At 42.7% G+C, this 16,056-nt stretch overlaps 1 protein-coding gene across 2 annotated transcripts in view; it reads left to right on the forward strand.

Moving 5' to 3' along the window:
• The window catches only part of LOC140912546 (uncharacterized), a 178,148-nt gene that overhangs the window by 109,512 nt on the left and 52,580 nt on the right, over positions 1-16,056 (forward strand). Inside the window, exons 3-6 of one of the 2 annotated variants that reach the window (XM_073347095.2) lie at positions 11,635-11,708; positions 12,493-12,578; positions 13,573-13,612; positions 15,478-15,558. In XM_073347095.2, coding sequence (XP_073203196.1) covers positions 11,643-11,708; positions 12,493-12,578; positions 13,573-13,612; positions 15,478-15,558 — 273 coding nt within the window. In that variant the 5' untranslated portion in view covers positions 11,635-11,642. Of the gene's footprint in view, positions 1-11,634; positions 11,709-12,492; positions 12,579-13,572; positions 13,613-15,477; positions 15,559-16,056 lie in introns of those variants that run through there. The other variant, XM_073347096.2, reaches the window with a different exon arrangement.

The raw sequence follows: 16,056 nt of genomic DNA on the forward strand, positions 1-16,056 counted from the left end.
AGTTTCATATCAACCAGAACATCTTCCTTCCCATGTTCTATCCTAAGCCGCACTCGAGCGGCGAGGGGCAAAGACTTCCCTCATTAGACGTCCACCGAGTACTAGCCTTTTACATTGAAAGAATGAAACCGTTCCAGAAGTCCATTCAACGGTTGGTGGCCGTGGCAGACAACATGAAAGGTCTTCGAGTCCCCTCCCAATGAATTTCATCGTGGATCAAGTCCTTCTACTGAGAGTGCTACAACCCGGCAGGGGTGCCTGCCCCTCTGATCATTGTGCACTCCACCAGGGCGCAGGCCTCTTCAGCCACTTTCCTGGCTCAGGTATCTACTCAGGAAATATGCAGGGCAGTGACATGGTCCTCCATACGCAGTTTCACCACACATTACGCAATCACCCAGCAGGCCAGAGACGATGCGGCCTTTGGTAGGGTGGTACTACAATTGGTGGATAACTCTGACCCCGCCTCCTGAACTTGGGCTTGAGTCACCTGGTTGGAATTGACATGAACAAGCACTTGAAGAAAAAATGGTTACTCATCTTCTCGTAACTATTCTTCGAGATGTGGTGTTCATGTCCATTCCAATTCCCTCCCTCCCTACCCCTCTGTCGGAGTCCCCAGCAAGAAGGAACTGGGGAGGGTTGGGTTGGGTCAGAAGGGCCCTCTGTTGGGTACTATGAAGATGTAAGTCCAGGGGGCCTCCAGGCCAACCCTACAGATACTGCTAGGGGAAAAATCTTCCATCTGTCGTAGAAGTGGCACAAGCACACCTGTTTTGGAATGGACATGAACAACACATCCTGAAGAACAACAGTTATGAGAAGGTGAGTAACAGTTTTTTTAAGCTTGCTACACCAGATAAAAGGAGAGAAGTAGTTGATATTCCCTCAGGAGCTTCGGTTTTCTTGTTAAACATATTTTTAGTGATCCAACTGTACATAAATGAAAAATAACCAGAAACGGGCAATTTGATCTTTGGGGAAAATAAAGTGAAAAGGTAGGTACATGGAACACAGATTCTGTTTAAACAATCATTGTTACCTAGGTGAGTACATGTAGTTAGCAATAAAAACTATACAAGGGGGAATTATCTTAAAATATAAAATACCGGCAGTTATTTTGGGATCATAGTAGCAAGTTGTAACTTGCAGGCTAACAAAACAACACTCTTGCCCTGCCTAATCTATATGCTTTTATGTGAAATTGCCTTGGATATTCTTTCAGGGCAACAGAGTTGTGGGCAACATTATTTGAAATCCCAGCTCAGCTGAATTAGCCTGGAAATTTTCCAGGTCATCTAGGAAAGTTGTTTGTAGAAGTGTGAAGAGTTCAGGCTACGTATTGTTTGCTGGACAGTGTTCAGTACAGATAAGCAGTAACATACTTTCTATTCAAGTCTCAATTGATCTTATGTTGGGGTCAGTTACAGCTTAATCCTTTAATTCCTTAACTCTTGATATTGGGAGCTGGAAGTTTGGCCCCTCTAGTCCTATTGGGTCCTTTTTTTATCTCCTCCTCAACTCATGAGAAAATTTAAAAAGAAACTAGTACATAACTTGGTTATTTCCTAACCAAAGTCATGTGCATAGCTTTACCTGCTATTTTGGCAGTCTTTCTTTCATTATCTCAGATGCATTCTCTGCTTTCACTGAGGACATTCATAGCTGCTTTGGGACCTACAATACATTACACTCTTTTTAAATAAGGAAATTCCCACCCCTGAGGAAAAGTAAGAAAATGAGAGAGGAGGTCTGGGAACCAACCTTTGAGGGTAAGCTAAAATATTAGGACTTAAAATTCACATAGGTATTTGTTTTGCTTTTTATTTTCTAGATTTTTTCAGAGGTGGAGTGCAAACTGAATGGTGCTATTTAGTTTGCAGAGTTTACAAGGTCCCCACATCACCAACAGAACTTACAAGCTCTTTGAGCAAGCCAGTGAACACATACCTAGGTGGTGGCACAGAGCCACTCGTTTGAAGGCATGCTTGTATATTTGAAGACATTTTCCACTGCACGTGTTCAGTATTCAATTTTCAAATGACTGCTTAAATCAAATCCAAAGCCAGTTTGTTTCCAATTAAAAAAAGTATCAACTTACCCCCCCACCCCCCCAAAAAAAGTGAGGTTAGAATTTTTTGGTTTTTTACAATGGAAAAAGTGTAATTTTTTTCCTGTCATTACTCAGACTAGGGAAGGAATTTATCCTCAGACTTTCCAAATAAAAATTGAACATCCAAATGAAATATGGAAAGTTTCAATCTCAAAAGTGAATATTTTGACCATTAAGCATGTCAGTTTTGTGTGTTTATATCTCAAACTGTTTTGCAGCCTGATATTGCTCAGGATCGAGCAATAATAGTCCACTAATAGGAATGCTATAATAAAGTATGGAAGCACTTTCCATCTACAAAGTGCTTTAGTTATTAACCATCTAAGCCTCACAGCACTCTTTCATGGTAGGCAAGTAGTATTGTTCCCATTGTACATATGGAGAAACTGAGGTGGAGAGATTAGGTACCTGCTCAATGCTTTAGGATGAGTCCTCATCAGAGCGAAGGGTAGAATTTGTGAGATGATGATGGCGCTCAGTTGCCAGGTTGTACTGTGTCCCTCTCTTGAGTATTTTGCTAAGAGAAAACTAAGGTGTTGAGCAATAAATCAGGATTTCCCCAGCAGGCTGTTGTGTATTAGTCAATGTTTTTAGCAAAATGAATTCTTTAGATTGTTGAGGGATCAATACTGATAAATGCAAAGTAAAGCACATTGGAAAACATAATCCAAACTATACATGTAAAATGATGGGGGTCTAAATTAGCTGTTACCACTCAAGAAAGAGATCTTGGAGTCATTGTGGATAGTTCTCTGAAAACATCCACTCAACGTGCAGCAGCAGTCAAAAAAGCGAACAGAATGTTGAGAATCATTAAGAAAGGGATGGATAATACAGAAAATATCATGTTACCTCTATGTAAATCCATGGTACGCCCACATCTTGAATACTGCATGCAGTATATTGGAAGTATATATATTGGAATTTGAAAAGGTTCAGAAAAGGGCAACACAAATGATTAGGGGTATAGAACAGCTTCCATATGAGGAGAGATTAGTAAGACTGGGACTTTTCAGCTTGGAAAAGAGACAACTAAGGGATGACATGATTGAGATCTATAAAATCATGACTGGTGTGGAGAAAGTAAATAAGGAAGTGTTATTTATTCCTTCTCATAACACAAGAACTAGGGGTCACCCAATGAAATTAATAGGCAGCAGGTTTAAAACAAACAAAAGGAAGTCTTTTTTCACACAACGCACAGTCAGACTGTGGAACTCTGCCAGAGGATGTTGTGAAAGCCAAGACTATAACAGAGTTCAAAACAGAACTAGATAAGTTCATGGAGGATAGGTCTATCAATGGCTATTAGCCAAGATGGGCAGGGATGGTGTCCCTACCCTCTGTTTGCCAGAAGCTGGGAATGGGCAACAAGGGATGATGGATCACTTGATGATTACCTGTTCTGTTCATTCCCTCTGGGGCACCTGGCATTGGCCACTATCAGAAGACAGGATACTGAGCTAGATGGATCTCTGGTCTGACCCAGTATGGCCACTCTTATGTTCTTGATGCTGATGGATCAGAAAAGTAACAAGTTACAAGGCTTTTCATAGTGTACCAGCAGTACCACCTTCTTGCAAATAAACCTGTTTGTGTCCCTGGTTTTATTAGCTACATTTAAATTTCTTTCTCTGTATTTGGTCCTACTCGCATGCTCCTCATTTGAGGCTTGTAATGTGCTTCTGTGGCTTCACTTGTAGCCTGTATTAGGAGTTTATGGCACCTATTTGAGCTAAGAAATGTGGCTAATTGAAGGAATAAACAGTTAGCATGTTCCAGGCCTGGGTGACAAGGAGGTAGTCTGTCTCACCACCATCGCCACCACTGAGGAGTTTGTGATTTGACGCAGTCAATGGCATGGCTGCAGACAGAACTAGATTGCTTTCGCAGATGATCAGGTATGTTTTGTATTAGCCCCGTCCACTTTCCACTGCTGCCTTTATATCCACTTGTTCATTGAGCGATGGTCCCTATGTGCTTGGGCGGTGGGTGGAGCCACACTTTGGGGAGGCTAGCCCCACCCTCTCTCCCCCAGTGCCAGAGTCCCGAGACCCCTTTCCTCTCGCCAGAGCCCCGCCGAGACCTCCTGGCCTCCCTCTGCGGCCGGAGCTCCGAGACCCCCTGTCCCCACCCACAGCCAAGGAGCCCCAGGCCAGCCAAAGCCATGAGCGCCCCCCACCAACCTGCTCGGAGGACCCCAGGGCTGGTCGGAGCCCCTGCAGCCGCGCCTTCCCACCGCAGCCCCAATCCAGGGAGATTACTAATGAACCCAGAAAGCCAAATAGCACATACTGCCTCCTCAACCACCCCGGAACCTGCATGGGACATAATAAAAAGCAATAATTTCCCCTGCCAAACCTGCAACCAGCGTCCTGCGGCAGCAGCTGCGCTAGGGGAGGCAGAGCCTCCCCTGGCCGATTATACCGGCCGCCCATGCCTCTGTGTATTCCATGCGTAGGTTTGCCTATGTACCATACGCCTGAGTCTGCAGACTTTTTGTAAACTGCGTCTGTTGATCCGCTCAGATGCAGTTCCCCTCCTTGCGCTCTACACTGAGTGCAGAAAGGGCAGTGCGGACCGACGCCTCTCCAGTTCTTTTTTGTTGCTGCATGGCCTGAGTCAGAATTGTCTGTGCCCGCTTTGGTCTTCCTCTACTTTAGTACCTGTAAATCACCAATTGTAAATAGCTTTTAGTAGTTTAGACGTCGTGTTTTTAGTGGTTTTCTCGTTAGCTTAGTTTTCTCTGCCGCAGGGAGTATCTCCCTGTGGATAGAGACTATTGCAAGAGGACTGTGTTAGGAGCTGTCTCCTGCCCTGTTCCTTCTCTCAGTGACAAACACCAGGGCTGCCTTTATTGCCTTTATTGTCACCAATTGCAGCGTCTGCCAGTCTTTCTCTCCCTGAACTCATGAAGGACGAGAACTCCACTTGCGGAAGCACCTCATGGAGCAGGCTATGAGGCCCCATTTGGATCCAGTCTGGGGAAACCCCCCGTACCATGACCTCAGACCGCAATCAGCACCCCTCCAAGCATCCCTCTGGAGTAAAGGCCAAAACACTTAGTACTAAGAAACCCTTTCATGAGAGCAGAGGATATGACCATAGGCATAAGGACAGATCCCCATCCAGAACTGCCTCTAAGACAAAGGATCCTTCCCCATCTCATCCAACTTGGACTGAGTTCTTGCACATGGGCCCTAAGGAGTTAGGTTTCCATAAACTTCCTTTTCAAGAGGGTAAGGCACGAAGGAAGAAGGAACCAAAAGATCGGTACTCACCGATCCCATCTGGGAGTTCCAAACTGGACCCCCTTTGACAGTTCTGGACACACTCCTTGTGGGATCCTCCAAATACTAGACCATTTGACAGCCCGGATCTGCTGTCCCCTCCTCAAGGGGATCATCAGGAAGGACCAAAAACTTTACCTCATCGGAGGATATTTTGGCTTTCTCCATCCCACAGTCTCCTCTTGGGCCTGGTCCTCCTTGGAGACATCACTACTCCTGAAGAAACCACCTTGAGGAGAAGGGGATCCTCACCTATTGCATCCACAACTTGGAGCATCCTCCCACCGGTATTGATTGTACCACCAATAATGTGGGAGTCTATTTCATTGAGCGAATATGATGCTTCAGATGTGTATCACTCTTCCCCCGCCGAAGGGAAACAAACCCAGACAGAACGCGTGGAAAGTATTGGAACTGTCCACCTCCTTTGGGATACGGCTACCCAGACATAGGGTGCACATGTTCAATGGCAGCTCAATCTATTCTCAACCAAAGCAGGAAGGAGTCTACTAGGAGATGCTATGTGGCCAAATGGAAGCATTTCTCCTCTTGGTCACGACAATGCTGGTTATCCCCAGAATCTGCTGGGAATCCTGTTATTAATACCTACTAGCCCTTAAGACATTAGGCTTCTCTGGGACCATCTTGCATCAGTCAGCGGAATCACTTGCATCATTTTCATCTTCCAGTTGATGACCAGACTACGTTTACTCATCCTCCGATGACTAGATTCTTGAAGGGACTAAGAACTTTCCCAACAGTGGTGAAATCCACACCACAAAGGGATCTGTCTCATCCTTTATGTTCTCACCAAACCTCCCTTCTAACCATTAGCCACCTATTCAATGTCTTATTTCTCAATGAAAGTCTCCTTCCTAATCACCATCACATCAGCCAGGGCCATTCATGGCAGATCTGCCCCATACCGTTTTCTTTGCCTTGACTCAAAATTCATCCCTATAGTAATTTCTGAGTTTCACATGAATCAAACCATCCTTTTCCCGGTATTTTTTCTGAAGCCTCATGCCTTTGATCAGGAGAGAAGGGTTCACTCTCCAGATGTCTGATGGGCTCTGACGTTTTACGTACAGAGTATAAAAGCAACTAGGAAAATACCTAGACTTTTTTTTATCACTCTAGCAGAGAGAGCTTGACCTCTTGATCAATCTGCACAGAGACTTTAAGTGGATCTCAGGGTGCATCATCCTTTTGTTACCAACTAGCTCAAATTCCCGCCCCCACCTCTCACCCCATCCCAGAAGGGGTGAGATCCCATTCCACCAGAGAGTAAGCAACCCCTGAAGCATCTCTGTGAGACGTACTCTTACTAGATAGATGTAGGGTGGCTACCTGGGAGCTCCATGCATATTTTTATAAAAAATTACGCTTTGGTCAGACCCATATCGTGTTTGACTACTATTTACAAATCTCCCATGTGTTGCATGCACATAAAGACCATCACTTGAAGGAGAAATGGAGGTTACTTACCTGCAACTGGAGTTACTTTGAGATGTGTGGTCCCTGTCTGTATTCCACTACCTGCTGTCTGTCCCGTCTATTGCAGATCATGACTAGATTTTCAGTAAGAAAAGGAACTGGAGTGGCATTGGTCTGCACTGCCCTTTGTATCCTCAGATCAGAGCATGAGGAGACCTGTGTGTGAGCAGACCAAAGCACACTGCTTACTAAAAATCTCCAGACTCAGGTGCATGCATGTGTGGAATACATGGGGACCTCACATCTCGAAGATCCTCGTTACAGGTAAATAACTTTAATTTACTCATTAGATCTTCCTCTTGCTCTCTGTTAATGTGTGGTCAGAGGCATTCAGAACAGTTTCTGCCTCTTATCTGTGTTGCTAAACTGCGCATTTAAAATAGCGTAGAAGATATAATTCTACTGTAATAGACAACTAGAGGTCCCAGTCTGGGACCAGGATCCCAGTGTGGTCAAGTGTACCTATATAATAAAAAGATAGTCCCTGCCTCAAAAAGCTAAACTTATGAGAAGATAGAACAGTTAGAACAGAAAACTGGGGCTGTAGGGAGGAGAAAATGACAGTGAACACCTCTAGTAAAGATTTAATAACAGGTGATGTAGTAAGGTTTATTGCTCAGATTTTGCTTATACTTAGGCTTGGCGAACTCAATTTATGTTTTTTGTAACTTTGATGGATAATATCAGTGTTTATTTTTAAGCATTTCTTCAGTTTTTATTGATTTTAGATTTTCACAGCTTTGGGAAATTATGGGGGAGACATAATTATTTAATGACAGTAGACATTGAGAAAAGCTTTATACATTGTTAAAACACATTATCAACATAACATTAAAATATACAAAATAAATATCCTTAAATCCACAAATCATACACGTTTTTACTACTCATTTGCCAGTCAGTTTGTAACAAGTCTAATTCAAAGGTCTAAATCACTGGATTTTGACTCTAGTAAGTTCTCACGCAGCATTTTTCTTACTTTACCTATCTGTAAATTTCTGTTGTTGCTGGAAATGCTTTTTCATTGGTTTGTGTGTACACTGATATTGATGTTTGTTAACATTTACAGATAAAAATCTAATTCTTCCAAGACTACTCTTCCTACAGTATCTGCTGTAACTGGGAAAATATATGCACAAAATACATTTTCTAGTGGAGAATTCTTGCTTTATTGTGTCTGTTTGCCAATTCAGTAATGCATCTCTTTCCCCCCTCAACCCCCCATTAGTGTGAATTAACAAGATTCTTCCATTGGCCTTTATATTTACCTTTTTAGGAGTCTGCGTACATGGATTTTAAGCACACCAGGAGGATTGTTTAATATGTTTGTCTATTTACTTTAATTGTAGCTCATCAAAACAAAAAGAAAAAAAAAACCTGAACACATTGCAATTTTGCTAAGCAGCTGTAATATAAAAGTCAAGCCCCTCGGTATTCAGATGTTTCCAATCAACCTTTTGTTGCTGCCTCAAACATTTTAAGGTTTTATTTTTATCATAAACTAAGCCGATCTACTGAATAAACTTTGTAAAGTCTTTTAAAAGGCGAATGCTGGGCTAATGGATGGTTAACGTTCATGCACTTAGTATCACTTGAAATCATTTGTGTTTGCGAGCCGCTTTCAAAATGAGGAGTCTGATGTGAAGGATGGACCTTTTTAAGGCCTTGGTCTGGAGCTGACAATGTATTGGCAATGAGCAGTTAGTAATTAAGTATGGTTCAGTAATGTGAGACATTATCTCCTGGTGATTCTTGAAAGCCCAAAGGAGAGTAAACAGGCTGAATATCAGACTGTGGTTAAGGCTCTGCTCACCACATCTCCTCCTGCTGTGAGAGGTTATGCAAGGAAATTCAGGTTCTTCAGATTATTCCAGTGCAACAACTCTTGGCTGAGCAGGCACCACGGGGTTCTGATAACTTCAGTAGCAAGCTGTGCTGAGGCTGTTTATGGTGTTTGCATAGCATAACACAGTACCTCCTGCAGCATCAGGGGAGGGAAAAGCTCCCTGTAGGGAGACTAGGAGAGGGGGAAATGCAATCTTTCCAGTGGAAACCTATGAAGAGTGACTGATTTCATTGGAAAGAGTGGATTGAAAGGTGCTCTTCGTGCTGCTGTTTCTTTTTCTTTCAGTGGGAGAATAGAACCCCTCTGCTTTAGCCGCTTTCTTTAAGGAGAGAATAGAACGGTGTCCAGTGTTGCGCTTTGGAGGGGTTCGGATGTAAAATGGAGACATCCCAGAGAATCCCTTTTAAAATCCTACAAGAAAGAACTGAGAGCAGTTTCCTTTTAAAGCTTCTGCATTAATAGGGACTATCAGAGTTGTTTAGTTTATGGATATACTAGTTAGAGCTTCAAGTGATAGGTCACAATTCAATGTGTGCAATGGGAGAGAATTGTTGTTTGACTTCAGTAGCTTTTATATTTTCCTGACTCTGCTGAATCCATTTAGAGCACAGAGAACAGATTCCCACCGCCCCCCCCTTAAACAAACTACTGAAAAGCTTTGTGATACTTCATATTTTTTAAAATGTTCTCGCATTAAGCCACTTGTGAAATAATTACACTCAGACCACAGTGCATTTCTGCTCTTGAAATACCACAGGTTTAGCTGTGAATATTGGTCTGGAGAACTCTGCTTGTCCGTGAATTTTTCTTTATTGCACATAACTTTTACGAAAAATATCCATGAAAAAAATCTTAGCCTTAGTTATTAGGTCAGTGTAGTGGGCAACTTACGTCGGCGGGAGCAACGTTGTAGTATAGACACTGACAGATCGACGTAGTATAGACACTGACAGATCGACGTAAGCTGCCTGACATCAACCTAACTTTGTAGTGTGGACCAAGCTAAGTAGGATCATAAGTAAAAAAGGATGCTTAACTCTGGAGTGTGCTGAAGATTTTATCTCCGTACAAATCACTGTGGAATGGTCAGCTGCATTTAACCCAGTAATTGTGCACATAGATGGCTTCAACAGATGAGGTACCTCCTCGTAAATTGCTTCATTGCAACCATTGGTCTCTTCAGTTTAGGGCCTAATACTGCCATCCTTCTTCCCATGAGTAGTCCCACTGAGTAAAATTTTCCAAAGTGACTAAGTCCCATTGCTTTGCAATGGAACTTAGGCTTCTAGTAGGTAACTGAAGCCTATTGGATAATTTTACCTATTGACTAGTGGCTACAGGATCCGGCCTCATATTTGTAACTTATCCTAAAGATGCCCTTTATAGTTTGGTAGCCTGGTTAACAATGGTTCACTCTCTTATGGACTTTGCAGCAGAGGTGAAATGACATGAAAAAAGCTTGGAGGGGCCTAGAGTGAGAATGCAGTAGACTTGTGCCCCCTCATTGCAGCTGGGGAAGTTCTGAGGGAACATATCCCCTGCAGCGACTACATCTACGCTTTGCAGCCCTGTAGCTGAGAATTGGAACAGTTTGTGGCCTGTGGAAACCCACAGAGGTGTTGCTTTTTCGCAATGAAACGCTCCGGTAAAATTGCACAAAGGTGTTAGTTTTCCAACTTTCCTATCTTAAGTGTTAGGGAAATATTACATCAGCTAAAGTGTAAAGCATGTGTCATTTATACTAGACTAGACAAATCACTGGAGAGTATACTGAAGGGAGCAGTCTTGTATTAGGGTGAGGAGGGAGCAAGATGAGTTAATGGGTCCTCTCTCAATTCTATTCTCTGCAATAGACCATAAAGACCCCCAATTTTTCTCTGACATTTTCTTCGTCAGTCTTCTTTTCCACAGTAGATCATATTGTCAATGCCTATCCTTGATGATCAGGTTTCTTCAGGCTGCACCAAATGTTGACACTGATCCAGCATGTACAGGTATCTAGGAGACTGCCAGTGCTAGTTTGGGAATATGCTGTGGTTTGATTGGAAGGCCATTTCCATCAGCGAGGGTTTGTATGGGGCAGGGGGTTAAAAATTGAAATGATGTATGTGAAATTGGAAGTTGTCTTGCTAGTATGTACATACATGTGTGGCAAAGCATGACCATGTTCTGTTACTCCGGCTGAACTATTTAATCATTTTATATGGAAAGATGGGTGTCCAATACAGTAGTTCATGGTACGGTTACTGACTTGTTGCATCCTGTTTTGTTTACAGATCTGTTGCATATGTTGACCCATTTTTATTACATATGTGTACTTTAATAAGTAAAGTTTTTTTCTGATTTTTCTTTGACCTACAATCTGCCTTCAGATATATATGTGGCGCTCTCCATGAGTTCTGTGTACATATCTGAGGGAAGAATTTGGCATTTCGTTTTTATCAGAATAAATGCTCAGCCATTTAGCGATCCAGCTGGCATGCAGTTTGGTATAATGTAAGAGCTGTGCTGTAGCAGGACTGCTTAATAATTTTAAAGTATCCCCACTAAAAACTTGATTTTAGGACAGGCATGTGCACATAATGAACAAATATACAGTATCTGCTCCTGCAGTCCTTCATGTAGACAAAACTTTCACTTACTTAAATAGAACTGTTTGCGCAGGCAAAGACAGTAGAATTGGCAGATATACTCTGTATGTGTGAGTACCACACACACCCTTTGTACTTTCAGCTTTTCATTCTCAGTCTAATTTTAGCCCTTGGATAAAGCTGGAAGTTGAAGTTGTCAGCGCAGCTTTTTCTATTAGCGCTTTCCCAAAATATTCCCCGGGCTGCATACATATTTGCTTATTAGCTCCTTTTCTCTTTTCTCCTTTTACCTTACAGCTTCTGACATGAAGAAAGATCTAGAGACCTTAATAGCACAGGAAAGAGCAGAGATCCTCGCCAAGTATGAAAAGGTACCGATCTCATTTTTCCTCCATTAATCTGCTCACTAGGCATGGGACTCCTGATAGTTAAGCTGTCTGGGGAAAGCAGGAACGTGTCATACAGAACGTGATGTCTTCATGCCAGTAACAGACTACACAAACACAAACTTTTTTTCTGCCTGCAGACCTTTTTAAGGGTACAGGTGACGTGACCGTGTGTATTTAGTAATCTATGATGGGTGTTCGGCAGATAGGCTCAGGAGCCTCCGTCAGGTATACAAATGCAGGTTCTGCCTATTCTACCTGAACAAGGTCAAAAGAGTTGGCCTATGGCAATTACTCAGGATATGGAAGCAAAGTGGAAAGCTTTCATCACCAGCCCATTTTTTTCACTCTGTACTCCCAGGGTTTTCTCATTCAGACCTCATCATTTGGCACACACCACAAATCCTGTGATCAGGAAAGTGACAGTCTCAGAACAGAGGGTGAATGGGCTTGAAGACTGAATTAAAACTAATATATTACTCTGGCCTTCTGTATCACCTTACAGACAGGAATGGAATAAGCCCCATACCGCCCCAAAGATGGTCCTCCCAGTTCAGGGTTGACACACAGCAGCGGGACAGTATGGAGGGAAGTCTGCATGGGTGAGGCCTGTGTCTCATCAAATCTGTAGACTGAGTGGATTTTAATCACTAGGACTGTCAGTCCAGTACCAGCTTCCGAGTGCGCAAGACAAACATGCGCACATGCTGATGGCCTCACACTTGTGTTCCCTACAGTCATGACTCTTGTGTCTCCTTTTGCTTTGCAGGGAAGGCAGGAAGGAGCTCATATTGACCCATGGGAAGATGCTGACTTCACCCTGTATAAAGTCACAGACAGATTTGGATTTCTGCAGTAAGTTACTCGTTTCTCCTCCCAGTCACCCTTCAATGAAATGGACATTATACAGTCATACTCCGTGCAGAAGGATGTCCTGTAACAGCTCCAGCAACCTCAGTGCAGGCTGCTGTATGGCCTTATTTGATCAATCCCAAATGTCTAGAAAGGAATGGCAGTGTATCTTCTCCTTCTGCATCCAAGCGTGTGGAAACCTTCTGATGTTGAAATGTCTTATTTAGACATTTTTGATCAGTAGTAAACTTTTAAACATTCCCAGCTTGAAACATTTTGGCTTATTAAACCAAGTCGAAACATTCAGGCTATTTTAACGTAGTGCTGCATCTGTCTAAGCTGGTGCAGTGCATCATGGGAGCTTTAGTTCAGAAGCCTCATGTCCCAGTTCTTTATGGGCCAGAATCCCCAGTTGGACTGAATCTCCCAGGATGTGGTCATGGGATGCCCATGATGCACTGCAGCAGTTCCACCAGAGGAGAGAGCAGAGCATCATGAGAGACGTAGTCCAACCAGGGAGCCCGCCTCGTAGAAGAGAATGGGAGCACGAGGCACCTGAACTACAACTCCCATGAGGCACCATGACAGCTCAGGCAGATGTAGTGCAATGTCAAACTGGCTTGAAATGAAAAGTTTCAATTTGGTTTGACAACCAAAACCTTTGAATTGTCGACCTGACCTGAAACTAAATACTTTGTTTCAATTTTCCTAACAGAAAATCAAAATTTTTACAAAATCAAATGTTTCCTGTGAAACTGTTTTTCTGTTGAAAAACCATTGACAGAAAATTGCTGATCAGCTGTACTAAGCAGTCTCTTTAAAACTCTAAGCTTTGAGTGATTGATTGTCCTCTGATTTAGACCGTCTCTATAAGGCAACTAATTTTAATTTGGTCCCTCAGGTGTGGTCAATTGAAGACTGCTTGTTTGCATTGTACAGTATATTGTTTTCCATACCCCTGTTGCTTGTTGATTCAATCAAATCCTTAATCTTTCAGTGAGCATGAGCTGCCAACCCGCAGTGCAGTGGAAGAGAAGGTAAGAGCTGTCAGCTTTACTACCTATGTGGCTCATACCTTGCAAAACATGGTGCTAAATGGAAAGGTGCTTAGGTCTGCTTTTTAAACAGCAAATACAGACTTTGCAGCATGGCCAACTAATCAGATTTTCTCCAAAAATATAAAAACCAGCATCTCCTAAACTGATGCTCTGGAGTTGATGGAGCGACACCTTAGCACAAAGTTACAGGAAGTCAGTGCTCAGTGAGGAGTCGTTTCATAATGCTGTGGTAAAGATGTGAGCTCGGTTGGAGAGACCAGAAGGCACCTGAGAAAGCAGCAGAACTCTCAGTACTGCAGCTGAGCTTGGAGTAGGGAGAGGGGGAAGCTGGGGAGTTTCTTTAGTCCTGTGCAGCAGTTCTGATGTGGAGAGTGGAAGGTAGGAAAATGCCATGAAGGTGCAGCACAGATCTTCATGAGAAGCAGAGTGTGAGAGCATAAAATGGAAGTGATCTATTCACAACAGGCCTGATCAGACCTTCCAGTTAATGGTTCCATTTTTTTCTTTCAAATCTTGTTTCCTATCCCTTTCAGTTTCGTTATTATTAGTGCTTTTTATTTCATTGTTCCAGACTTCGGATAATTTATTTTTCTTGCTCCAGTGAAATCATAAAACTTTATTTAAGACTTATAGGCAGGAAAGAGGTTGATAGTCAGCCCCTGCTGGGAGAGTGGTCTCATCTCATGTGCCTCTTGCTCTCTCTGAGCATGGTGGAAGAGATCAACAGGCTGCAGCTTAAAGTCAGATGGGCATCCAGATGCCTTAGTGACTCTGAAAATCTCAGCCTAAATGCTTGATCCTCACTGGATGAAAAATGGAAGTGTCTTTGAGTATCCTGCTCCCCATTCATGTCTCCTTTAAGTTTTTCAGTGTTTCTGTTCCTCCTGTGATGAGTGCTAAACCACCTGGCTAATTGTGTTATTTGCATATCTCTAGGCATGGCTAGTTACTCTGTGTAGATGAAATGAGTGCTGCAGTGGGGGAGGGTCAGGATCAGCTTCTACAAGGAAGTATTGGGAACCCACATTTAGGAACATTAATGAAATTTAGGAGAGCTCGACTCATGCAATATTTCTAAACATCTGATTCAGCTGAGACTAGATGCTAGATCCCATTCAGTCACTTTAGGAGGGGCTAGATTGCTTCAGCTCACTGCAGGAAACCTATGCAGTTAGAGGATATTTTTCTACAAGTTCAAAAGCCCCAAATAAAAAAAATTAGATTAAAACTATAATAAAATACACTTTTTATTTTGAGATCACAGAGCTTAAAGGTTCTAAGTGGTGTCCTCTTCTCAACTACACTGCCACTGGAAATAAACTAGAGTTCACCTCAAAACAAAAATCCCTGTAACATGCTTGCTTGGGTTGTGAATAATAAGGGATGACTGAGCTCAGCTGGTAAAGTTGCGGCCATTTGACCTCAAGGGAGCTGATTTGGCTCTGGGTTGTGGTAACATGAATGTCTAGTTTTGAGATCCGGGCTTAAATCCCCTGTAGTATCTGTATACTACCAGACAGACAGAACCCAGGGTAATTTGTGGCTGGATGAATTCCTAAGTATCTGTTACCTGTCAAGGAAGTTCTCCTGTTGAAAGAATTGTCTGTGTATCGTGGTTGCTTCCCCCTCCTCGCCTCCACTACTGCGTGTAGAAATTGTCTACCCCTGTAAGTACTTTTCCCTCCGTTATACCCTCTACCGCAGATACAAAAGGGTAGGGTGGGAGGGCTGAATGTGAAATGTCATTATCATAAGGTTAAACTGAATGAGGATGAGGAGTTGTTTTGTGCTTTCACAAGAAGCATTTCTGTAATGTTTGTTTTGATATGAACTGACTCTCTTAGCAAAAGCTGCAGGAGATTGAACGAGTGGACAAATGGCTGAAGATGCTGAAGAAATGGGGCAAATACAGAAACAGTGACAAGGTGAGGAGATTAATAAAAAAAAACAAAAAAAAACCCACTTGTAGTACTATAGGGGGAGAGATTGTGATGTCCTTCCCTTTGAGCTAGTCATTTTTTCCAAAGGTTTATAAAGAAACCGGAAACCCCTGAAAAATGCTTTATTTTATTCTTCCTTTTAAAGTTTAATAATGTGTTGGCTCAGTAAAAGTGCTGACTGTTGTGACATATGGGGCCAAACTTTGAGGGCCTCCTAAATTCTGCCTGCAAATTTGGCACTTGTCCCCATTTGTGCAAGCGCCAAAAAAAAAAAGGCCACCTTTGCTTGTGAGCCTTTCCATGCACAACTTAGGAGGCCCCTTGATTTCTAGGCCAGTTTCCTTGACAGATGAATGTGGGGGATATTTTTATTTGCCTAGGATTTACCTGCATACTATGTATCCTGATACTGATTTGATTGTCTGAACCCATTTGGCTGCTAACTGAGGCTATTTTGTGAACATCACCAATATGCCAAAATAC

This window comes from Lepidochelys kempii, chromosome 6 (assembly GCF_965140285.1).
Source record: "Lepidochelys kempii isolate rLepKem1 chromosome 6, rLepKem1.hap1, whole genome shotgun sequence".
Taxonomy (NCBI): Eukaryota; Metazoa; Chordata; order Testudines; family Cheloniidae; genus Lepidochelys; species Lepidochelys kempii.